Here is a 24,906-nt window from a genome sequence, read left to right as displayed (position 1 = left end):
AATGTGTAGTTTATGCATTGCATAAATAGATATTTAAATGTCTGCTGATATGGTAAAGTTTTGGTAGCTAAAATACTGATGACTTGTTCATTTTTATAGTCAGGGAGAAGGTGTTCGTCTGTTGCCTAGAGAAAAATCTGAAGTTCAGAATCTGCTTCCAGACACTATAACTGAGGAAGAGAAAGAGAGAATATATGGTATTCTTGGACAGGCTGTATGTCGGCCAGCAGGGATTCAGGCAAGGAAAACATGGTGCTTGGGGCAAGACTGCTACTCCAAATCATTGATTTTGAGAAAATTGATCATATATATTTGATAAATGAATGGGGCTTACCAATTGTTGTTGTAAATAAACACTTCTGCGTTTTAAGATGAAAATGAGTTTTATTTTTCTAAGAAGAATATACTTCTTTTGAGAAAATAAGGCATTTCCTTAGAGTCCTGTTAAAAGTAGGTGAAGTTGGCCTGGCATGGTGGCTCACACCTGTAATCCCAGCACTTTGGGAGGCCGAAGTGGTTGGATCACTTGAGGTCAGGAGTTTGAGACCAGCCGGCCATGGCAAAATCCCATCTCTACTGAAAATACAAAAATTAGCAGGGTGTGGTGGTACATGCCTGTAATCCCAGCTACTCGGGAGGCTGAGGCAGGAGAACCACTTGAAGGTTGCAGTGAGATCGCACCACTGCACCCCAGCCTAGGTGACAGAGTGAGACTGTCTCAAAAGAAAAAATTAATAAGTGAAGTTCATTGTAGGTAAATTAAATTTCTTTTTAAATTACTCTTATCAGAAATTGTAGTTCTTAACCCTTGGTTATGAGCTTTTAAAATATGCCAGTGCATGAAACTTAACCCCATTTATTCTGAGTGAGACGTGTGTGTGCATGTGTGTATGTGTGTGTTTAAACTTACTAAGTGATGCTAATGTGCAGCCAGTGTTGAAAATGGACTAGATGATCTTAGAATTCACACTCTCTCCCTTCAGACTTCCATCAATTCTCGAATGCCAAAGCAATATGTTATTTAGTTGCAGTCCTCAAAGGCATGGATTTTATTTGCCAAGCTAAGCTATATCGATCAGTTCTTGCTGTAAACAGCAGCGTATCTAAGTCTCTGCCTAAGCTGGTGTCTGATACATGCACAGTACTCTGAAGAGAATGAGGTTTAGTATATGTATTCTGTGTACATTCAGCTTCAAACTTTTGAGCAGATTGTGCTTATTAATTTTTTGCAGCATAGGCTGGGCACGGTGGCTCACACCTGTAATTCCAGCACTTTGAGAGGCCGAGGCAGGCAGATCACCTGAGGTCAGGAGTTTGAGACCAGCCTGGCCAACATGGTGAAACCCTGTCTCTACTAAAAACACGAAAAAGCAGCAGGGTGTGGTAGTGGGAGCCTGTAATCCAAGCTACTCAGGAGGCTGAGGCATGAGAATCGCTTGAACCTGGAAGGCTGGGAGGCAGAGAGGTTGCAGTGAGCCGTGATCATGCCATTGCACTCCAGCCTGGATGACAGAATGAGACTTTGTCACAAGGAAAAAAAAATTTCTGCAGGCAGAATACTGTATTGTAACTTGGAAGCGTTTAAAGTACAGTGAAACCCCAGAAAAGTCTAATCTTTGCTAAATGCTTGTATTCTTCTTCATTGGCTTCATATTAGTAAATGTATCATGAAGAGAAGCATACTGACATTGACTTAGTTTATATAACACTAAATTTGGGATAATTTTATATATGAGAAGAATGTTTTTATGATAGTCAAATTGCATACCTTTTTCCTTTTCAATTTGTATTTAAAATAGAATGTTGTGCACAATTTCTTTTCAGGATGAAGATATAACCCTTCAGATAACAGAGAGTGAAGATAATGAAGAAGATGACATGGTTGATGTTATCTGGCGTCAGTTGATATCAAGCTGCCCATGGCTTTCAGAACTTGATGAAAGTGCAACTGAAGGAGTTATTAAAGTGTGGAGGAAAGTTGTAGATAGAATATTCAGCCTATACAAACTCTCTTGCAGTGCATACTTTACTTTCCTTAAACTCAACGCTGGTCAAGTATGTAGCACAGTGTTCTAAGAAAATTAATTTGGAAACTTATTAAACAAAAATAGTGTTCTGAGTTATTTTCTTTTTTATTCCCCTCATCTTTCACTGTTAGATTCCTTTAGATGAGGATGACCCTCGGCTGCATTTAAGTCACAGAGCGGAACAGAGCACTGATGACGTGATCGTGATGGCCACATTGCGCCTGCTACGGTTGCTTGTGAAGCACGCTGGTGAGCTTCGGCAGTATCTGGAGCACGGCTTGGAGACAACACCCACCGCACCGTGGAGAGGTGACACCTGCATAAAATGTTTCTGGAAAAATTGTTTCTCATTAGGATATATAAGATTTTAAAAAGTGGTTTCCTTATGTTTATTATTTGAATGTGTAAAAGAACAGCCAGATTAAGTTCCTAGGACACCCTGCACTGCTTGTTACATCGCTAGGACTTTACCTCCCACCTTTCCAGGAAATGGGAAGCTGAAAGGCAGGAGCTTTTTATATACAAAATGAATTGTGGAGAGGATGGTGAATAATTTTCAAAAGGTTTTATATACCCTCTGTAAAATTTGTCTGTGTCTGCCTTGTTTGTAGGCTTTCACGGAAGATACATTTCTCCACAACATTTTTGAGTTGCCCTGGACTTTGATTACAGCTCTGTATCTAAGCCAACCTTAACCAGACTTGCAAATCAAGAACTGTTGTGTGTGGTTCTTTATTATCACAGGGAGAAATCTGAACTCTTAAAATTTGTACTAATGCTGACACACATCAGGTTTTTTTTTTTTTTTTTTGTTTTTTGTTTTTTTTTTTTTTTTGAGACGGAGTCTCGCTCTGTCGCCCGGGCTGGAGTGCAGTGGCCGGATCTCAGCTCACTGCAAGCTCCGCCTCCCGGGTTCACGCCATTCTCCTGCCTCAGCCTCCGGAGTAGCTGGGACTACAGGCGCCCGCCACCTTGCCCAGCTAGTTTTTTGTATTTTTTAGTAGAGACGGGGTTTCACCGTGTTAGCCAGGATGGCCTCGATCTCCTGACCTCGTGATCCGCCCTTCTCGGCCTCCCAAAGTGCTGGGATTACAGGCTTGAGCCACTGTGCCCGGCCACACATCAGGTTTTATCTGTTTGATCTACGATGCTGATAGTTTCTTCATGGTTTTAAATAACTTTAAAGCGTCTTTCTCTCTTCTTATCCTGAAGGAATTATTCCGCAACTTTTCTCACGCTTAAACCACCCTGAAGTGTATGTGCGCCAAAGTATTTGTAACCTTCTCTGCCGCGTGGCTCAAGATTCCCCACATCTCATATTGTATCCTGCAATAGTGGGTACCATATCGCTTAGTAGTGAATCCCAGGCTTCAGGTATGGAATATTCAAATATTGCTACTTTTAAGTATAAGTTATTGTGCCAGTAATTTTAGTTAGGTCAAAGTTTTTAAGCCTTATGTTCCAGAGTCGTTGGAGTTTGTAGGCTTTTTTTTTTTTTCTTTTTTCTTTTTTGAAATGGAGTCTCACTCTGTTGCCCAGGCTGGAGTGCAGTGGTGCCATCTCAGCTCACTGCAATCTCTGCTTCCCAGGTTTAAGCAGTTCTCTGCCTCAGCTTCCTGAGTAGTTGGGATTACGTGCACGTGCCACCACACCTGGCTGATTTTTGTACTTTTAATAGAGTAGGGGTTTCACCATCTTGGCCAGGCTGGTCTTGAACTCCTGACCTGGTGATCCACTTACCTCGGCCTCCCAAAGTGATGGGATTACAGACATGAGCCGCTGCGCCTGGCTGTAGGTTTTTTAATAGTAATAATTAGCATTTATTGAAGGAGTAACTACTATGTATCTGACACCAGGACATGTGCTTTACACATTACCTGTAGCCTTGACAGTAATCCACCAAGACGTAGAGAAATGGAGTAACTCTGCCAGGCTCATTGAGCCGTTACTGGTAGATAAGAATTGTACCAAAGTTTTGGCCAGGTGCGGTGGCTCACACCTGTAATACCAGCACTTTGGGAGGCCGAGGAGGGTGGATCACTTGAGGCCAGGAGTTTGAGACCAGATCAGCCTGGACAACATGGTGAAACCCTGTTTCTATTAAAAAAATACAAAAAATTAGCTGGGTGTGGTAGCAGACACCTATAGTCCCAGCTATTCAGGAGGCTGAGACACACGAATCAGTTGAACCCAGGAGACAGGATGCAATGAGCCGAGATTGTGCCAGTGTACTCCAACCTCAGCAACAGAGCTAGACCCTGTTTCCAAAGAAAAAAAAAAAAAAGAGAAAGGATTATACCAAGTTTTGAACTCCAGCTTGAAGAATACATTATTTTTTAAACACTTACTATCTTTCTCCTTTGTATCTTCCATTAGCTTGTAGTATTAATAAGTATGAAAGCTCAACCTATAAAAAGGCAGAATATCCACAATCTTTAATCAGTTCAATGCATGGAAGGCAAATCAGTGCAATGAGTGCTCTTGAGTCAAATAGATTATGAGTGTTTTCCCTAACTCAGCATATGCAGATGGGAGAAATGTTCAAAGTATTCCTTGTTCTCCTATTTCATTACAGGAAATAAATTTTCCACTGCAATTCCAACTTTACTTGGCAATATTCAAGGAGAAGAATTGCTGGTTTCTGAATGTGAGGGAGGAAGTCCTCCTGCATCTCAGGATAGCAATAAGGATGAACCTAAAAGTGGATTAAATGAAGACCAAGCCATGATGCAGGATTGTTACAGCAAAATTGTAGATAAGCTGTCCTCTGCAAATCCAACCATGGTGTTACAGGTACAAAGATACTCACATGTTGTAGAATAATTTTTCATAGAATAATCAAAGTTGCTTTTGCCAATCTGTATTGACAATCACTAGTCAGGGTTCTCTAATTGTATAATGAGCACAAATTGCACACACTTAACTTATGAAATCCAGTGTTTGAAGAGCTGTGCTGTGGGTAGGCTTGTAGATGAGCTGTTTGGGTGTTCCGTGTATGCAGGTTCAGATGCTCGTGGCTGAACTGCGCAGGGTCACTGTGCTCTGGGATGAGCTCTGGCTAGGAGTTCTGCTGCAACAACACATGTATGTCCTGAGACGAATTCAGCAGCTCGAAGATGAGGTCAAGAGAGTCCAGAACAACAACACCTTACGCAAGTATGTTTCCATACACTTGTCCTGAGATAGTGAAGCCGCCTCTTTTTTTAATGTGTCAAAGTATAACATAAAATTTACTATTTTAATCATTTTTAAGTGTACAATTCAGTGGCATTAAATACATTCACAATATTGTACAACCATCACCACGGTCCATTTCCAGAATTTATTCATTATCTTAAACAAGAAGCTCTGTAGTCATTAAAGATTATCTCTTCATTTCCCCCTCACCTCAGTTCCTGGCCACTTCTATTCTACTTGTCATCTCTATGAATTTGCCTATTTTAGCTACTTCATAGAAGTAGAAACATACAGTATCCATCCTTTCGTGTTTGGCTTTTTATACTTAGAATAATGGCCTGAAGGTTTATTATGTTGTAACATGTGATAGAATTTCATTTTTTTTTTTATGGCTGGATAATATTGTATGGATACACCACGTTTTGTCCATCCTTATGTTTATGGACAGCTGGGTTGCTTCTCCATTTTAGCTCTGTGAGCAATGCTGCTATGAAAATTGGTATACAAGTATCTGAGTCCCCGCTTTCTATTATTTTATATGAATTTCGTGTATATTTTGTGGATGATCCAGTGGATTTGCTGAATTGTATGGCAATTCTACTTCTAACTTACTGAGGCGCCAACACACTTTTCCACAGTGGCTGCACCATTTTACAGTCCTCCTAGCCATGCATGAGGGCTTCTTTTCTTTTCTTTTTTTGACAATACTTCTTTTCTTTTCTTGGCAACACTTCTTTTCTTTTTTTTGACAATAGCTGTAGTGATGGATGCGAAGTGGTATCTCATTGTGGTTTTGATTTGCATTTTCCTAATGACTAGTGATGTTTAGCATCCTTTCATGTGTTTATTGGCCATTTGCATATCTTTGGAGAAATGTCATTACAAATCCTTTGCCCATTTTTTAATTGGGTTTTTTTTTTTATTGTTGAATTGTAGGAGTTCTCTATGTATTCTGGCTACTAACTAACCCTTATCAGATCCATGATTTGCAAATATTTGCAGCTATTCTGTGGGTTGTCTCTTCATTCTCTCCATAGTGTATAGCATTTTTTGATTTACAAAAGTTTTAATTTTGGTGTAGCTCAATTTAATTTGTCTGTTCTTTTGATGCCATATCCAAGGAATCATTGCCAAATCTGGTGTCATGAAACCTTTCCCTTATGTTTTCTAAGAGTTTTGTAGTTTTAGCTTTTACGTTTAGGTCTTTGATCCATTTTGAGTTACTGCTTCATTCTTTTGCATGTTGATATTGCATTTTCCCTGCATCATTTAATTCGTTGAAAAGAGGAGCTGCCTCTTTTATGAGCTGCATTTTTTAAAAAAACAAAAAACAGTTATTGGTCGGGTGCGGTGACTCATGCCTGTAATTCTGGCACTTTGGGAGGCCGAGGCAGGCGGATCACGAGGTCAGGAGATCTAGACCATCCTGGCCAACATGGTGAAACTCCGTCTCTACTAAAATACAAAAAATTAGCTGGGCGTGGTGGCACGCGCGTGTGTAGTCCCAGCTACTCAGGAGGCTGAGGCAGAGGAATTGCTTGAACCCGGGCGGTGGAGGTTGTAGTGAGCCAAGATTGCACCACTCCATTCCAGCCTGGCAACAAAGCAAAACCCTGTCTCAAAAAACAAAATTCTTTGTTAGTAATTTACTTTGTGAATATGTTATTGCTTTATTTAGATTTATTCCTTGGTACTGTTTACTTAACAGTTGATATATTTAAATTGTTCCATGTTTGTGTAAAACTTTAATGTACACATTTAAGTTTTTGAATAAACATGTCTTCTTGGTCAGAGAAGAGAAAATTGCAATCATGCGGGAGAAGCACACAGCTTTGATGAAGCCCATCGTATTTGCTTTGGAGCACGTGAGGAGTATCACAGCGGCTCCTGCAGAAACACCTCATGAAAAATGGTTTCAGGATAACTATGGTGATGCCATTGAAAATGCCCTGGAAAAACTGAAGACACCATCGAACCCTGCAAAGCCTGGGAGCAGCTGGATTCCATTTAAAGAGGTAGAGAATAATCCCAAGCATGCTACTGAAATGGCACATCACAGTTCCCATAAGATACGAAATTTAAATAAGTGGACTCCTTACTTGGAATGTAAGAGATTTTATAAGCCTGTAGAAGGCAGCCTGTGGCCAGTTGCTTATAAGCAATATAGAAGTAAGTGTTTCTGTTTAAGAATTTGGAAATCAGTGGGCAAAGGGGGATGGATGGCAAAGGTGCCCAATCTTTCATGTGTGGAAGGCTCACACCAGTGAACAACAGATGAAGAAATTAGCCAAGGAAGGGGCTGTGACCCTGAGCTAAATACTGGTTGCCTACTTTATTTGCCTCATAAAATATAAGAAATTTAACCCTGTGCCTATGTAGTTTTTCATGAGAAGAGCATTCAGTATTTCTAATAGATAAAATAGTCACCTATAACAACATAAATTTTTATAAGTAGTTGTTCTGGAATCAGTTCCACATATGCTGCATGGAACATATTTGAGAATCCTTATCTTTTATGTTTTGGTTTTCTTAATTCTATATTCTCTTAGGTCTTTATCTTTTCTAGCAAATAACACCATTAGTTGGGGGAGCTTATTACTTTGTAGCTGCAGCTGTTCCTTCTCCCTCCCTCTTTTCTCTGTGTCTTACCTTTATTGCTCCTAACTGATTTCCTTACTGAACTTGAGCAATGAGAAAGCTATTAAAAGATGTAGAAACAAAAAGTACAGCCAACTTTAGCAAATGCAAGGTGCTAAATTCAGAGCAAATAGCTAGAAGTACAAGAAAGAAAACTAACATGAAGGATGAAGTTTATTATGTGTTCTTGCCAAAACTCGAGTTTCCTTGTGTGTGTGTAGGTGGGTGGGGTGGGGGGGTGTTGCTTGTTTTTTTGAGATGGAGTCTCACTCTGTTGCCCAGGCTGGAGTGCAGTGGCACAATCTTGGCTCCCTGCAACCTCTGCCTCCTGGGTTTAAGTGATTCTCCTGCCTCAGCCTCCCGTGTAGCTGGGATTACAGGCATGCACTACCACGCTTGGCTAATTTTTATACTTTTGGTAGAGATGGAGTTTCACCATGTTGGCCAGGCTAGTCTCGAACTCCTGGTCTCAAGTGATCCACCCTCCTCGGCCTCCCAAATTGCTGGGATTACAGGTGTGAGCCACCACTCCTGGCCTGCGTCTTCTTGTGTTCTAAGACCAGTTTCTTGTTTCTTTGTTTCTCTTTCAGTAAATCAAGTTAGAAAATCAGAAGAGGATATAGGAGGAAACCTTGTAAACCCTGTGTGTGCGTGCACGTGTGTGTGTGTGTGTATGTGTGTATAATAAATCACAGAAAAATTTTAAATGATTTTGTACATTTTAAAGAATAATTTTAAAAATTAAGAATACCTGTGTCTTTTAGATATAGTACAGCTCAAAAAAAAGGAATTATCTAAAGAAATTAAACTTTATAGAAGTCCTACTTCTCTCCCTAATTATATGTCCCCACCCACAACCAGTTTTCTGAGTTTTAATTAATCCTTATCTACTTTTTAAAAAATAGTTTTTGTTTATAGATGCATTTCTTTTTTTTTTTCTTTTTTTTTTTTGAGACGGAGTTTCGCTCTGTCGCCCAGGCTGGAGTGCAGTGGCCGCATCTCAGCTCACTGCAAGCTCCGCCTCCCGGGTTTACGCCATTCTCCTGCCTCAGCCTCCCGAGTAGCTGGGACTACAGGCGTCCGCCACCTCGCCTGGCTAGTTTTTTGTATTTTTTAGTAGAGACAGGGTTTCACCATGTTAGCCAGGATGGTCTCAATCTCCTGACCCCGTGATCCGCCCGTCTCGGCCTCCCAAAGTGCTGGGATTACAGGCTTGAGCCGCCGCGCCCGGCCTATAGATGCATTTCTAAATGACATTGTTTAGTGTCTGCCCGTTTTTGAACTTCTACGAATGAGATCGTATTGTATGTACATGTCTACATTTTTTACTACCATATTGGATTGCTATTAAGTTTTAAAATAATTCAGCGATTTTTTTGTGTGTGTTTGTGTAGCTAAACAATGATCTGTTATATGAAAATACCACAGTTTATTCTTTTGTCATTGAGCACTTGGGATGTTTCCAATTGGTTTTTTTCTTTTTTTTTTTTTATTTTTTATTTTTATTTTTTTCTTTTTATGAACAGAGCTTGCTAAAGATTGCTTTACATTTTTTCACATGGAAGCGGAGTCCAGAATTTGTTAATTTGGGTGCATATTATTGAGTTTGTTGCATGTAACAACACACCTGTACATACAGTTCGTTCCCTGTGATTATTAGAAAGTATTATGGGGCTTTTCTGCAAACCTCAAATGGTCAGACCTAAATGGTTACTTCTCTTTTAAAAATGTTCTTTCTTGTCTTTGCCTTTTCTTCAGTTTTGTTAAGTTTCTTAGAAATTCACCAGATTTTCCTCTCCTGCAGTTTGATAAGAGTATATTGAGCCTCATTTTTTCTTGTAATTTAATGTTACTAACTTTGCAGATGACTTTTTAAAGGTTTGTCTACCTGACAGCTGACTGCTAGCTGTACCTATTGCAAGGACTGGATTGTTTTGGTGTTGCGCATACATAGCTCAACACTGGGGAATTATTAATAGTTTGCTAAAAGCCCCAAATTGGGTGATGACCACAGCAGCGTTTTCCTTCTGTTTCCTATGATTTCACTGCTTGTTTGGACAGAGGAAAAGAAAGAGTCTTAACAAAGTAAGAATCCTATAGTACACATCAGCCACCGGTGTTAACCCATCCAGGATTGCCTAGATCCCAGCACTGAGTTAAATATAGAAATTACAACAACAGATAGTTGTATGGATTTTAAAATTTACTTTTGTTGTTGTTTTTGAGATAGGGTCTGCCTCTGTCACTCAGGCTGGAGTGCAGTGGCATAATCTCGGGTCTCTGAAACCTCTGCCTCCTGGGCTCAAGTGATCCTCTTCTCCTGCCCTAGCTTCCCAAGTATCTGGGACTACAGGCACGAGCCACTGTGCCTGACTAATTTTTGTATTCTTTGTGGAGACAGGGTTTTTCCATGTTGCCCAGGCTGGTCTTGAACCCCTGAACTCAAGTGATCTGCCTACCTCAGCCTCCCAAAGTTCTGGGATTACAGGCATGAGCTGCCACCCCTGGCCTAAAATTTACTTTTATGCCAGATTGAATGTGGAAGAAAATAAGTGTTCTAATCTAATGTAAATTTGTTTCTCCCATCTTATGAATATAGATAATGCTAAGTTTGCAACAGAGAGCACAGAAACGTGCAAGTTACATCTTGCGTCTTGAAGAAATCAGTCCATGGTTGGCTGCCATGACTAACACTGAAATTGCTCTTCCTGGGGAAGTCTCAGCCAGAGACACTGTCACAATCCATAGTGTGGGCGGAACCATCACAATCTTACCGACTAAAACCAAGCCAAAGAAACTTCTCTTTCTTGGATCAGACGGGAAGAGCTATCCTTATCTTTTCAAAGGTAGGATTTAAGACTTAGTCCATTTTTCAGAAGAGTATTAGTTTTACTAATGCTTTGTGTGAGTGTGGGTGTATATGGTAGGAGATTATTTCAGGCGAATTTCTGTATGTTATTATTAGCCTGCAGTGCCGTATGTCTTATGTGCTTTTGAAGGGTAGTGGTTGGATGCTGTGCAGAAAGATTTTCCGCCCCCACTTTGTGTATGAACTTGTACAAGCAGGACAAGTGAGGTATAGCTAATAATGCTAATATCTACTGCCAATATCTTGTCCCAAAATAGAATTATTTAATGCTCTCAGTGTGCCTCATGGACTGTCTTTTTTTTTTTTTTGAGACGGAGTCTCGCTCTATCGCCCAGGCTGGAGTGCAGTGGCCGGATCTCGGCTCACTGCAAGCTCCGCCCCCTGGGTTCACGCCATTCTCCTGCCTCAGCCTCCCGAGTAGCTGGGACTACAGGCGCCCGCCACCTCGCCCGGCTAGTTTTTTGTATTTTTTTAGTAGAGACGGGGTTTCACCGTGTTAGCCAGGATGGTCTCGATCTCCTGACCTCATGATCCACCCGTCTCGGCCTCCCAAAGTGCTGGGATTACAGGCTTGAGCCACTGCACCCGGCCGGACTGTCAGTTTTTGACTGCCATTGCTAGTTGAAAAAGAGGAGTGGTATGCTCCCAACCCTGTTTAATCACCTATCCTAGCTATTTTAATTTTGTTTTCATAGGACTGGAGGATTTACATCTGGATGAGAGAATAATGCAATTCCTATCTATTGTGAATACCATGTTTGCTACAATTAATCGCCAAGAAACACCCCGGTTCCATGCTCGACACTACTCTGTAACACCACTAGGAACAAGATCGGGACTAATCCAATGGGTAGATGGAGCCACACCCTTATTTGGTCTTTACAAACGATGGCAACAACGGGAAGCTGCCTTACAAGCACAAAAGGTTGATTAAATCATCAACGCAGTGTATTAGTCTATTCTCTGTTATTGTGTGAAATGCTTCTAGGCTTACTAGACCATTTTTGCATGTTTATAAGTGGTTAAAGAAGGAAAAGACTTGAGGTCCCTAGGAAAGTATTTTTGAGGTACTTTTTTTTGAGACGCAGTCTTGCTCTGTTGCCCAGGCTGGAGTGCAGTGGTGTGGTTTTGGGTCACTGCAACCTGTGCCTCCCAGGTTCAAGCAATTCTCCTGCCACAGGCTCCCAAGTAGCTGGAACTATGGGGGGTGCACAACCACAACTGGGTAATTTTTGTATTTTTAGTAGAGATGGAATTTTGCCATGTTGTCCAGGTTGGTCTTGAACTCCTGGCCTCAAGTGATTCACCTGCCTCGGCCTCCCAAAATGCTGGGATTACAGGCATGAGCCACCGCCTCTGGCCTTGAGGTACCTTTTATAAAAATAAAATTGTTTGCTTTTTTGTTTTGTTTTGTTGTTTAAAGGGACAGGGTCTTTGTTGTCCAGGCTAGAATGCAGTGGTATGATCATAGCTCATTGCCGCCTTGAACTCCTGGACTTAAGTATTCCTCCCACCTCAGCCTCCTTAAGTGCAGGGATTATAGGCATGAGCCACCACACCCAGCCAAAAATAGTTGTATAAGAGGCAAAAATGATGGCATTGGGTTTATCTTAACTTGAGACAGATTTGGAGAAGGGGAATGTGTGGTTGTTCATGACTCAGTAACTTGATAATTTACAGCTTAGTGTTTTTATTGGTTTTACCATTCTTTTAAATTAAATTTGTAAATAATTGCTTTAAAACCCAGGTTCTTTTATATTTGTAAATAAGAAGCAACTTTAAATTTGAAATTAATCACCATGGCATCCTGTTTTGTATCTGTGAATTTTCTGCTTTGATTTAGACTAGAAGTTTAATTTAGAATATATTTTAGCCATGTATCTAAGTGCTTAATATATGCTAGGAACAGTACTAAGCTCTTAGGATACTGAGATAAATTTTATACAGTCTTATCTTCAGGATCCCACATCTAGCTAAAGAAAATCCTTCTTATTAGGGTAGGTAGGGGAAAAGAGCAAGAGTTTGAAAGGAGTCAGGTTTTAAACCTAGGCACAGGAGACTGCGGAACTGTTATTGAAGGATAATTTCGAAATAGTAATTAGAGAAGGGTTATCTAAATTCTCATGTAATGTGTTTTTGAATTTCTGTTGTTAATTTTATATTACTGATAAAGTCATGTGAAGAATGAAGTATGTGCATAAATTATGAACTATAATTGTAAAACTGAATTCTATATTATAAAGAAGAAAGTAACTTGAGTGTTTAGTTTCGAATTGAACCTCAAGAAAATTAAACAGTAGACCGATTTTTCAATAAAGTGAATGGGCCTAATTAAAAGGTGTATATTATAAGAAAGGTCCGTAGTCCAGAAGAATTAGCTCTTTTGTATTAATACATGAAATTTAGCTGAATAATGAGAGAATGCTACTGAAAAATCATTTTTAAAAATTCTGCTTTACATATAAAAGGCACTCTTTTTCCTTATATAAAATTGATCTTTTCTTTTTTTAAAAAATTGTTTTTTCTTAAGGCCCAAGATTCCTACCAAACTCCTCAGAATCCTGGAATTGTACCCCGTCCTAGTGAACTTTATTACAGTAAAATTGGCCCTGCTTTGAAAACAGTTGGGCTTAGCCTGGATGTATCCCGTCGGGATTGGCCTCTTCATGTAATGAAGGCTGTATTGGAAGAGTTAATGGAGGCCACACCCCCAAATCTCCTTGCCAAAGAGCTCTGGTCATCTTGCACAACGCCTGATGAATGGTGGAGAGTTACACAGGTATGTGCTTTGTTTTAGACTATACTCAGTAGTATTTCTTTTGCCTGCTACCTTCTTACCTATCTTGTTTGTCCTCCTTCCCTTTCTTCCTCTGTCCCTCCAGACTTGGTAGTTTCAGACCTATATTTGAGTTTAATATTACAGTTACAAAGGCATGAACATGACTGTGTCCTAGGGCAGGATGGGGAAAGAGTTATGGATGAAATGAAAAGGAGATCCTAAGTGAATTAACACAGGAACAGAAAACCGAATATCGCATGTTCTCACTTATAAATGGGAGTTAAACATTGAACACACATGGACACAAAGAAGGGAACAACATACACTGGGGCCTATTTGAGGGTGGAGGGCAGTAGGAAGGTGAGGGAGGAAAAAATACCTGTTGGGTCACTACCTGGGTGACAGAATAATGTGTACACCAAACCCCAGTGACATGCAGTTTACCCACATAAAGACCTACACATGTCCCTCTAAACCTAAAATAAAAAGTTGGAAGGAAAAAAAATTTTTTAAATCAATATTTAAATTTAAAAAAAGAGGCTGGGCATGGTGGCTCACATCTGTAATCCCAGCACTTTTGGAGGCTGAGATGGGTGGATCACCTGAGGTCAAGAGTTCGAGACCTGCCTGCCCAACATGGCGAAAGCCTGTTTCAACTAAAAATACACACACACAAAAAAAATTAGCCAGGCATGGTGGCGGGTGCCTGTAATCCCAGCTACTCGGGAGGCTGAGGCAGGAGAATCACTTGAACCCAGGAGGTGGAGGTTGCAGTGAGCCGAGATTGCACCGCTGCACTTCAGCCTGGGCGGCAAGAGTGAAACTCTGTCTTTTAATAAAAAAAAAAGAATAAAAAATTGAGAAAGGGACAAACTAGGAAGGCTGAAGGAAAGCTTTTTTGTTTTTTTTGTTTTTTTGTTTTTTTTGGAGACAGAGTGTCACTCTGTCGCCCAGGCTGGAGTGCAGTGGCCGGATCTCAGCTCACTGCAAGCTCCGCCTCCTGGGTTCACACCATTCTCCTGTCTCAGCCTCCCGAGTAGCTGGGACTACAGGCGCCCGCCACCTCGCCCGGCTAGTTTTTTGTATTTTTTTAGTAGAGACGGGGTTTCACCGTGTTAGCCAGGATGGTCTCGATCTCCTGACCTCATGATCCGCCCGTCTCGGCCTCCCAAAGTGCTGGGATTACAGGCTTGAGCCACCGCGCCCGGCCTGTGTTTTTTTTTTAAAATCCAGCATCCTGATAGCTGATTAGGACCAATCAGGTCTACAGTGTTGTATGCCTGCATGACCACATGCAGCAGCCTTGAGGAATGCTTTTTATTTGCTGATTTATTTTAAAATAAGGAGTAGGTTTATGGTGCTTTGTAAATTTTATAGTATCACGTCCATGTTGGAGGGGAATTTCTTAATGATGTTTCACTTGCTGCCCCCATTTCCTTTCCTTTAGTCTTATGCAAGATCTACTGCAGTCATGTCTATGGTTGGATACATAATTGGCCTTGGAGACAGACATCTGGATAACGTTCTCATAGATATGACGACTGGAGAAGTTGTTCACATAGATTACAATGTTTGCTTTGAAAAAGGTAAAATAAAAGTAAACTTTACATTTATGAGGGCCAAATGTTTTTTGGTGAAAGAGCAAAAATATAATGATTTGTCTTTTCAAGGTAAAAGCCTTAGAGTTCCTGAGAAAGTACCTTTTCGAATGACACAAAACATTGAAACAGCACTGGGTGTAACTGGAGTAGAAGGTGTATTTAGGCTTTCATGTGAGCAGGTATGCTGTTTTCTCTTCTCCCTTTTAGTGTACTTGTTAAATAAGCAAAACCTGTGGAATAAAAAACACACTTTAGTGATGAAACTTGTGGCAGACCTTGTTTTAAAAACTCTCCTGAAAACAGGTTTTACACATTATGCGGCGTGGCAGAGAAACCCTGCTGACGCTGCTGGAGGCCTTTGTGTATGACCCTCTGGTGGACTGGACGGCAGGAGGCGAGGCCGGGTTTGCTGGTGCTGTCTATGGTGGAGGCGGCCAGCAGGCCGAGAGCAAGCAGAGCAAGAGAGAGATGGAGCGAGAGATCACCCGCAGCCTGTTTTCTTCAAGAGTAGCTGAGATTAAGGTGAAGCCCAGTGACAGAATAAGTCCTTGTCTTCTTTTTATTAATAGAGTAAACATGCTCATGAAAATGTTGAGTCAAATTGTTTCTCTAATTTTTTGGCAAGACTAATGTATAATATTGAAATGGCAGTTGAATGTGGCAATTTGATGTTATCTTTTTATTAGGTAATTCTTCCACACAAACATGCACAGTTACATTCCACACTCCTAAGAGGTGGGTTCATGATTTGAAAAAATTATATTTCTTAATTATTGAAATGATGTTTACCAGTGATGACTGTAAATGTTCTTTAATTAGATAGCTTCCCTTCCCCATCTCGTAGCCAGGGATGCCAGTCTTGTTCTGGGTGACACTGGCAACTGTTAATACATGGTATTATGAGACTGAGCCTGTCAGTTTACGCCTGTGTAAACTTGAACACGTTAGTTGTCTTTGTACAGTGGAGGCAATGCATCAGCCCTTTGGGGTTTTGTAGAGATTTGTTCTTCTGACGCTGTCATGTCTCACTATAGGCCCTGTAAGAATCTTCCTCATTGTAATATCTTTTTACAGGTGAACTGGTTTAAGAATAGAGATGAGATGCTGATTGTGCTTCCCAAGTTGGACAGTAGCTTAGATGAATACCTAAGCTTGCAGGAGCAACTGACAGATGTGGAAAAACTGCAGGGCAAACTACTGGAGGAAATAGAGTTTCTAGAAGGAGCTGAAGGGGTGGATCATCCTTCTCACACTCTGCAACACAGGTTTAAAACAGTGTTGAATTCTTCTAAATATGTGCCATTAATTAGAATTTTCATATTTATATAAACGTTATCAATAGGGATTAGAATTACCGTAACAACTCACGTAAATGATAAAAGCTGTCTCAGTGACTGCAACTTCAAAGTGTTAGTAAACAAAAATTCACTGAAATTTTCCGCTTTGATTTTATTTAACTTAACTGTTGGAATGACTAATTATGGGAGATAGGTGGGTGTAGTGGTTAGAACACAAAACTTGGAATCAGAAAATCTGGGTTTTGGTTTTCTTATTACCATTATTGTATCTGAGTCCTTACTCATTTGTACAATGGCAGCTACTTCATCTACCTCACTGAGTTAAGTATTAAATAGGATGGTTAACTGAAAGAATCTTATACACAGCAGGTGCTCAGTAAAGGGTAGTTGAATATGAAAGTGTTAAGCATTGCATGAGGCTCTCAGATTACAAAGATCTGTCAAGCATCAGTTTCTAACCTTCAGGGAACCCAAAACTTGGCAGATGTGGTAGTTTTAATTAAAATGTCATGAGCATAGTTGAGAGAATCACAGGGTCAGGAAAAACAGAGAAGTAAGGGACATTTGAAGGGGGCCCTCAAGATGGACAAGGAGCATACTGGACAGTCCATGTGCGAGCACATTCCAGGGTAGGAAAGTATGTGGAAGAAAACATCAATACATCTTTTGATTTTGTTTGTGTCCCCCGATTAGGTATTCTGAACACACCCAACTACAGACTCAACAAAGAGCTGTTCAGGAAGCAATCCAGGTGAAGCTGAATGAGTTTGAACAATGGATAACACATTATCAGGCTGCATTCAATAATTTAGAAGCAACACAGCTTGCAAGCTTGCTTCAAGAGATAAGCACACAAATGGACCTTGGTATGGGTTGACTTATTATAGATTCACATGTGAAACTATGAGATTTATAGTCATGTTTTTGTGTGGGGTCCTGGTTGGTGCTTGCTTTTAGTGACAGCTGACTTGACACTGTTTTACTGTGATTAATATTGTCTTTTACCAAAAGGTCCTCCAAGTTACGTGCCAGCAACAGCCTTTCTGCAGAATGCTGGCCAGGCCCACTTGATTAGCCAGTGCGAGCAGCTGGAGGGGGAGGTTGGTGCTCTCCTGCAGCAGAGGCGCTCTGTGCTCCGTGGCTGTCTGGAACAACTGCATCACTATGCAACCGTGGCTCTGCAGTATCCAAAGGCCATATTTCAGAAGCATCGAATTGAACAGTGGAAGACCTGGATGGAAGAGCTCATCTGTAACACCACAGTAGAGCGTTGTCAAGAGCTCTACAGGAAGTAAGTTGATAGTGCTTAATTTTCTTTCTTTCTTTTTTTTCTTGAGGCGGAGTCTCATTCTGTCACCCAGGCTGGAGTGTAGTGGCACGATCTTGGCTCACTGCAACCTCCGTCTCCCAGGTTCAAGCGATTCCTGCCTCAGCCTCCCAAGTAGCTGGGACTACACCACCACCATGCCCGGCTAATTTTTGTCTTTTTAGTACAGATGAGGTTTCACTGAATTGTCCAGGCTGGTCTTGAACTCCTGACCACGTGATCTGCCTGCTTGGGCCTCCCAAAGTTCTGGGATTACAGGTGTGAGCCACTGTGCCCAGCCAGTTTTATTTCTTATTGGGAGTGGAAGCAAAGTTGTATTCTACAGCCTCGACTTCCCTGGGCTCAGGTGATCCTCCCACTTCAGCCTCCCAAGTAGCTGGGACCATGGGCGTCTGTCACCATGCCTGAAAAATTTTTATATTTTTTTGTAGAGATGGAGTTTCGCCATGTTGCCCAGGCTGGTCTCGAACTCCTGAGCTCTAGCGATCCTCCTGCCTTAGCCTCCCAAAGTGCTAGGATTACAGGGGTATGAGCCATAGTGCCTGGACTCAAATGTTGATTCTGTCAGTCATCAACAAGTCCTCTTAGGAAATTGCTTAAGCATCTGTAAAATGTAAATAATGATTTCTACTTTTCAAGGTGTGTTTGAGGATTAAATACAATATTCTTTTGTATGTTGGGGGTGGTTGTGTTATAAACAAGCACCTCTTTCTTATGTTTATAGATATGAAATGCAGTATGCTCCCCAGCCACCCCCAACAGTGTGTCAGTTCATCACTGCCACTGAAATGACCCTGCAGCGGTATGCAGCAGACATCAACAGCAGACTTATTAGACAAGTGGAACGCTTAAAACAGGAAGCTGTCACTGTGCCAGTTTGTGAAGATCAGTTGAAAGAAATTGAACGTTGCATTAAAGTTTTCCTTCATGAGAATGGAGAAGAAGGATCTTTGAGTCTAGCAAGTGTTATTATTTCTGCCCTTTGTACCCTTACAAGGTGAGTTAGCCAACTTCATATTGGACCATTTCCTGTGTCTTATTTTTAATCCCAAACCTAAAATGTTCTTTTGCTTTCCTTAGTCTTGCCCAGTGTTATAGCTGCTTGCTTGCTTTTCAGATTTTAGTTATCTTGGTTGTTTTTTTTTTTTTTTGAGACAGGGTCTCACTCTTGACGCCGAGGCTGGAGTGCAGTGACACGATCTTGGCTCACTGCAACCTCAGCCTCCTGCATAGCTGGGACTACAGGTGTGTGCCACCTGTATTTTTTTGGTAGAGATGGGATTTTGCCATGTTCGTCAGGCTGGTCTCAAACTCCTGACCTGAAGTCATCTACCCACCTCATCCTCCCAAAATGTTGGAATTACAGGCATGGCCTTGACCCGGCCAATTACCTTGTTTTGTGTATACATTTAAGTTTCACTGTACAGATATTTATCTCTTGTAGGCGTAACCTGATGATGGAGGGTGCAGCGTCAAGTGCTGGAGAACAGCTGGTTGATCTGACTTCTCGGGATGGAGCCTGGTTCTTGGAGGAACTCTGCAGCATGAGCGGAAACGTCACCTGCTTGGTTCAGTTACTGAAGCAGTGCCACCTGGTGCCACAGGACTTAGACATCCCGAACCCCATGGAAGCGTCTGAGACAGTTCACTTAGCCAATGGAGTGTATACCTCACTTCAGGTGAGCACTTTTATTTTAAATATTAGTTTGTTTTAGATACTGAATATTGTCTTTCTCATCTTTTTAATCCAGGAAAACAATTTGACTTCCACTTTTGTTGCTCAGCCAGTCATTTAAAGGAAAGATAATTGTGAGGTTTGTAGCTGTAACTTGGTTACAGTTGCTCTTTGTTTTTTTGAATTTTTATAGCGACTTTATTTGTAGTAGTCAAAAACTAGAATCAAAAGTTCATCAATAAGCAATTGGACAAATAAAATATGGTACGTCCCACATAATGGAATACTTCTTAGCAATTAAAGTGAATGACCCCATGATACATACAGCCACATGTATGACTCTCAGAATAATTATGCTGAGTAAAGAAAGCTAGACATTTCTACCCCTATAAATGGAGAGTGTATAATAGGATAAAAAGCAGATCAGTGTTTACCTGGAAATGGAGGAGGTGGTATGGAGAAGTATGAGTGAGAGAGATTAAGAAGAGTCAGGAGGAAACTTGTAGGGTAATCGGTATGCTGATTTTCTTGATTGTGGTGACAGTTTCATGAGTGTATGCAAGTACCAAAGTATACCAAATTATATGTTTTAAACGTGCAGTTTATTATGTGCAAATTATACCTTGATAGGACTTTTTTTGAAGGGAAATAGAAGCCACTTATAACCAAACCAAAAAGAGAATAACAATACTAATAGCACTATCGGAAATATGATTCCTAAAAATTAGTAACATTGTATAACAGACTTTAGGGTAGTTCTTTTTGTTCTTAAGGTACATCATCCTAGGAATGTTTAATTATATAACTTTTTAAAGTCATTTGAAATAGTTCCTGAAAAATTTCACATGACTACAAAACAATTTAAAAAGAAAATTTTTAAAAGTAGAAATAAAAAGTAAACAAAAGATGCACTTACATGAATGAGTTGATGGCATAGTTACATACGTTTGCTCTTAATATATGGCTCTAAGTCTCCAAATAGGTAACTTAGCTAAACTCAGAAAACATTAAAATTTTTTTTCTCGTATATTTATAGGAATTGAATTCAAATTTCCGGCAAATCATATTTCCAGAAGCACTTCGATGTTTGATGAAAGGGGAATACACGTTAGAAAGTATGCTGCATGAACTGGACGGTCTTATTGAGCAGACCACCGATGGCGTTCCCTTGCAGACTCTAGTGGAATCTCTTCAGGCCTACTTAAGAAATGCAGCTATGGGACTGGAAGAAGAAACACATGCTCATTACATCGATGTTGCCAGGCAAGTGAATGCTGGCTGTGCCGTTTCCTCGTAAAAGAGATGGGACAGCCAGAGAAAGGGATTCTGAGCTCTTTACTATAAGTTTACTTTTAGTTTTTAGAGCAGGTATAATTACTTATAAATGCTCATACACGCATCTTTTTAAAACTTTTTTATTTTGAAATAATTATACATCACAAGAAGTTGCTTTAAAAAAAGTGCAGGCAGGTATTGTGCATGCTTCATCCTTCAATGTTAGTATCTATAGCAACACTATGAAACCGACAATGATATAGTCCACACCGCTTACTCAGATTTCACTAGTTATATATGCACTCACTTGTGTGTGTGCTTGTGTGCAAGCATATAGTTCAGTCACATACATACATATATCCTTTTAGTGCTTGTGGTTACATACATGTACATACACAGTTGAACATGATATTTTTTAAGCCATCTTGTACAACCCGTGGAGGCACCTGAGACAGTTTATTTAGCTAACAGAGTATACACCTCATTTCAGGTGAATACTTTTAAATTAGTTTAAATATTATAAGTTTGTTTTAGCTAATTGAATATAGTATTTTTCGTCTCAGTCCAGAAAAGCAGTCTGACTTCGGAATCTGTAGAATTTGGGCAGTTCCTCCAGACATGCATTGTACTCAGAGCTAAGCCCTAAGCTCCTTTGTCCCTAGTGATTCAGGGCCTCTTTTCTTTGGCATTCCAATGTCTAATTCACAAAAGAAGTATAATTGAGAGAGCGGAAATGAATTGTAGCACCGTTTCCTCCCATGGGAAATTTCAAAGATACAAGAGTAGAGAGAATAGATTTCTAATGAACCCCATGTCACCACCTTTGGTAATTATCTGCACTGGGTTAGTCTGGTTTAAATTTACTATCCTAGTTATTTTGAAGCAAGTATTTTTTCATTCTTAAATATTAATAATGCAAGAAGTATATATATGTATGTGTGTGTGTGTGTGTGTATATATATATATATATATATATATATATATATAAAATCTTATTTTTCTTGACTGTGGTGTCATTATTTCACGAAAAAAGTAGCAATAATTCCTTAATGTTAATTATCCTGCATTCAGAAATTTCCTTTTTCTCATGTTTCTTTGGAGTGGTTATATTCATAGAATAAGAAATATGTACATATATATTCATATACATATGTATATATATATATTTTGAGATGGAGTCTCGCTGTGTCGCTAGGCTGGAGTGCAATGGTGCGATCTCAGCTCACTGCAGCCTCCACCTCCCGGGTTTAAGAGATTCTCCTGTCTCAGCCTCCTGAGTAGCTGGGAGTGTAGGTGTACGCCACCTTGCCCAGCTAGAAAAAGTATAATCATTAATAGCATAAACAAATATTAGCTAAGTAGCGATTTAGATTATTTATAGAACAGCTTTATCATATAATTTTTAGCAGTATTTAAAAAGTTAAATGCTAGATCTTTACATCTTTGTTTTGCACTGAATTTCAGACTTCCTTTTCTTTCTCTTAATATCCTATCTGGATTCGCCTTATCCTCTTACAGAGGAATGTTTACCTAAATGTATACTTTGGGTAACAAACTTCGTGCCTGGATCTATGGCAGCCTGTCTGTGCCTTGTTTCAGAGAAGCTTTTTTTGGGTAATCTCAAGGAAAATCTCATACCATCTTACAGAAATTTTTCCATTACAAATTTATCTGGCAGCTTAACATTTTTAATTCTCTTAAAAATTCTTAATAGTTCCAGCCATTTGGAATGATTTATGTGTGTGTGTGTGTGTGTGTGTGTGTGTGTGTGTGTGTAAGAAATAGTGTGTGTGTGTGTGTGTAAGAAATAGTGCCCGGATACTTAAGCACTATATAAGTCTTAATGGTAATGTGAGGGGTGAATTTCTGAAGACCTTACATTCAAAATGTGCATAAAAACCAAGCATACCCAAAACAGCAAGTATAGTTTATTGTATCGTATCTTACAGTAGTATTGTGAACATACCTGACAATTTACTAGGTCTGCCAGCTTTAGAATGGTGTGATTTCTGACGTTTTCAATATGGGATTTTACATTATTTCATATTTTGTGTGTAAAAGTGAGACTAATCACTCAAGTTTGCATAAAATTTAATCACATAACAGTTGTTAATAATGAATTGGAATCATTGAAATCCTATTGTGGTTGACATGAAATACCATTTTACCATCATAACACTCCTGTTTTTTTGAGATGGAGTTTCGCTCTTGTTGCCCAGACTGGAGTGTAATGGTGCGATCTTGGCTCACAGCAACCTCCACCTCCTAGGTTGAAGTGATTCTCCTGCCTCAGCCTCCCAAGTAGCTGGGATTACAGGTGCCCACCACCACACCCAGCTAATTTTTTTGTATTTTTAGTAGAGACGGGATTTCTCCATGTTAGCCAGGCTGGTCTCGAACTCCTGATCTCAGGTGTTCCGGCCACCTAGGCCTCCCAAAGTGCTGGGATTACAGGCGTGAGCCACTGCACCCGGCCTAATAACACTTCTTCTTAATGCCAGAAGGCTTTCTAGAGTTTGCATGCAGCTGTGAGATGTACTGACTTTTTATGTTCCTACCAAAGGCATTACTTTTCAGCGAAGGTTTTAACTCCCTTTGTTTTCCTGTAGACTACTACATGCTCAGTATGGTGAATTAATCCAACCAAGAAATGGTTCAGTTGAAGAAACACCCAAAATGTCAGCTGGCCAGATGCTTTTGGTAGCATTCGATGGCATGTTTGCTCAAGTTGAAACTGCTTTCAGCTTATTAGTTGAAAAGGTAAATGTGGACTTGGATTTAAAAATAATGCAAGTGCCATAAAGTAGTTGTTCAGTTGTGTGAAGAGTGGAGAAATGAACTTTGTTTTCTTTCATTTACATAGTTGAACAAGATGGAAATTCCTATAGCTTGGCGAAAGATTGACATCATAAGGGAAGCCAGGAGTACTCAAGTTAATTTTTTTGATGATGATAATCACCGGCAGGTGCTAGAAGAGATTTTCTTTCTAAAAAGACTACAGACGATTAAGGAGTTCTTCAGGCTCTGTGGTACCTTTTCTAAAACATTGTCAGGTAATATTCTAACTGTAAACATGCTAGCTTTAGCTATGTAGCACTATGGAAGGGGGCAGGGTAGAGTAGGCATAATTTAATTATACATTCATGACACCTTAAGTACTATAAATAAATGGCATATTACCTGATTTTTTTTATGAAATACTTTATAGGAAATTTTTCCTTTTTGTAGGATCAAGTTCACTTGAAGATCAGAATACTGTGAATGGGCCTGTACAGATTGTCAATGTGAAAACCCTTTTTAGAAACTCTTGTTTCAGTGAAGACCAAATGGCCAAACCTATCAAGGCATTCACAGCTGACTTTGTGAGGCAGCTTTTGATAGGACTACCCAACCAAGCCCTCGGACTCACACTGTGCAGTTTTATCAGTGCTCTGGGTGTAGACATCATTGCTCAAGTAGAGGCAAAGGACTTTGGTGCCGAAAGCAAAGTTTCTGTTGATGATCTCTGTAAGAAAGCGGTGGAACATAACATCCAGATTGGGAAATTCTCTCAGTTGGTTATGAACAGGGCAACCGTGTTAGCAAGTTCTTATGACACTGCCTGGAAGAAGCATGACTTGGTGCGAAGGCTGGAAACCAGTATTTCTTCTTGTAAGACAAGCCTGCAGCGAGTTCAGCTGCATATTGCCATGTTTCAGGTAAGTGTTTTTCATTATAATGTGTTTTTCCTCAAGGTAGGAAACTTGAAAAACGGGGGAAATTAATATAAAACACTACACAGAAAATTTTTTAAAACTTCCTGAACTTACGCCAACCCAGTGCAAACACACCATTGCATTTTGGCAGTTTCTTCCCAATGATGCTTTGTTTCTCTTCTGTATAGTTGAGATCATTTATCCTTTATGGTTTGTGTCCTTAGAATTTCTTTCCATCAGGGCTGTGTGATAAGCATGATCTGTATTAAATATTGCTTTTTTTTTTTTGAGGCATAGTTTTGCTCTTGTTGCCCAGACCGGAGTGCAGTGGTGCGATTTTGGCTCATCGCAGCCTCCACCTCCTGGGTTCAAGCAATGCTCCCGCCTCAGCCTCCCGAGTAGCTGGGATTACAGGCATGCACCACCACGCCTGGCTAATTTTGTATTTTTAGTAGAAGTGGGGTTTCTCCATGTTGGTCAGGCTGGTCTCAAACTCCCGACCTCAGGTGATCCACCCGCCTTGGGCTCCCAGAGTGTTGAGATTAC

General features: G+C 40.2%; 1 protein-coding gene across 6 annotated transcripts in view; it reads left to right on the top strand.

Moving 5' to 3' along the window:
* LOC104667848 (SMG1 nonsense mediated mRNA decay associated PI3K related kinase) overlaps nucleotides 1-24,906 on the top strand; it is a 120,102-nt gene that overhangs the window by 78,395 nt on the left and 16,801 nt on the right. For 5 of the 6 annotated variants that reach the window (XM_030925055.1, XM_030925056.1, XM_030925054.1 and 2 more), the window contains 21 exons: nucleotides 100-238; nucleotides 1,825-2,055; nucleotides 2,159-2,336; nucleotides 3,240-3,401; nucleotides 4,603-4,820; nucleotides 5,029-5,183; nucleotides 6,997-7,219; nucleotides 10,441-10,687; nucleotides 11,406-11,635; nucleotides 13,241-13,489; nucleotides 14,937-15,269; nucleotides 15,394-15,612; nucleotides 16,165-16,355; nucleotides 17,082-17,254; nucleotides 17,400-17,679; nucleotides 18,440-18,712; nucleotides 19,160-19,394; nucleotides 20,427-20,653; nucleotides 23,275-23,425; nucleotides 23,529-23,718; nucleotides 23,894-24,363. In XM_030925055.1, the coding sequence (XP_030780915.1) occupies nucleotides 100-238; nucleotides 1,825-2,055; nucleotides 2,159-2,336; nucleotides 3,240-3,401; nucleotides 4,603-4,820; nucleotides 5,029-5,183; nucleotides 6,997-7,219; nucleotides 10,441-10,687; nucleotides 11,406-11,635; nucleotides 13,241-13,489; nucleotides 14,937-15,269; nucleotides 15,394-15,612; nucleotides 16,165-16,355; nucleotides 17,082-17,254; nucleotides 17,400-17,679; nucleotides 18,440-18,712; nucleotides 19,160-19,394; nucleotides 20,427-20,653; nucleotides 23,275-23,425; nucleotides 23,529-23,718; nucleotides 23,894-24,363 (4,774 nt within the window). The remainder of the gene's footprint in view (nucleotides 1-99; nucleotides 239-1,824; nucleotides 2,056-2,158; nucleotides 2,337-3,239; nucleotides 3,402-4,602; nucleotides 4,821-5,028; nucleotides 5,184-6,996; nucleotides 7,220-10,440; nucleotides 10,688-11,405; nucleotides 11,636-13,240; nucleotides 13,490-14,936; nucleotides 15,270-15,393; nucleotides 15,613-16,164; nucleotides 16,356-17,081; nucleotides 17,255-17,399; nucleotides 17,680-18,439; nucleotides 18,713-19,159; nucleotides 19,395-20,426; nucleotides 20,654-23,274; nucleotides 23,426-23,528; nucleotides 23,719-23,893; nucleotides 24,364-24,906) is intronic. The other variant, XM_030925058.1, reaches the window with a different exon arrangement.

Source organism: Rhinopithecus roxellana, chromosome 20, assembly GCF_007565055.1.
Source record: "Rhinopithecus roxellana isolate Shanxi Qingling chromosome 20, ASM756505v1, whole genome shotgun sequence".
Classification (NCBI taxonomy): Eukaryota; Metazoa; Chordata; class Mammalia; order Primates; family Cercopithecidae; genus Rhinopithecus; species Rhinopithecus roxellana.
This window is presented reverse-complemented; position numbering and strand designations above follow the sequence as displayed.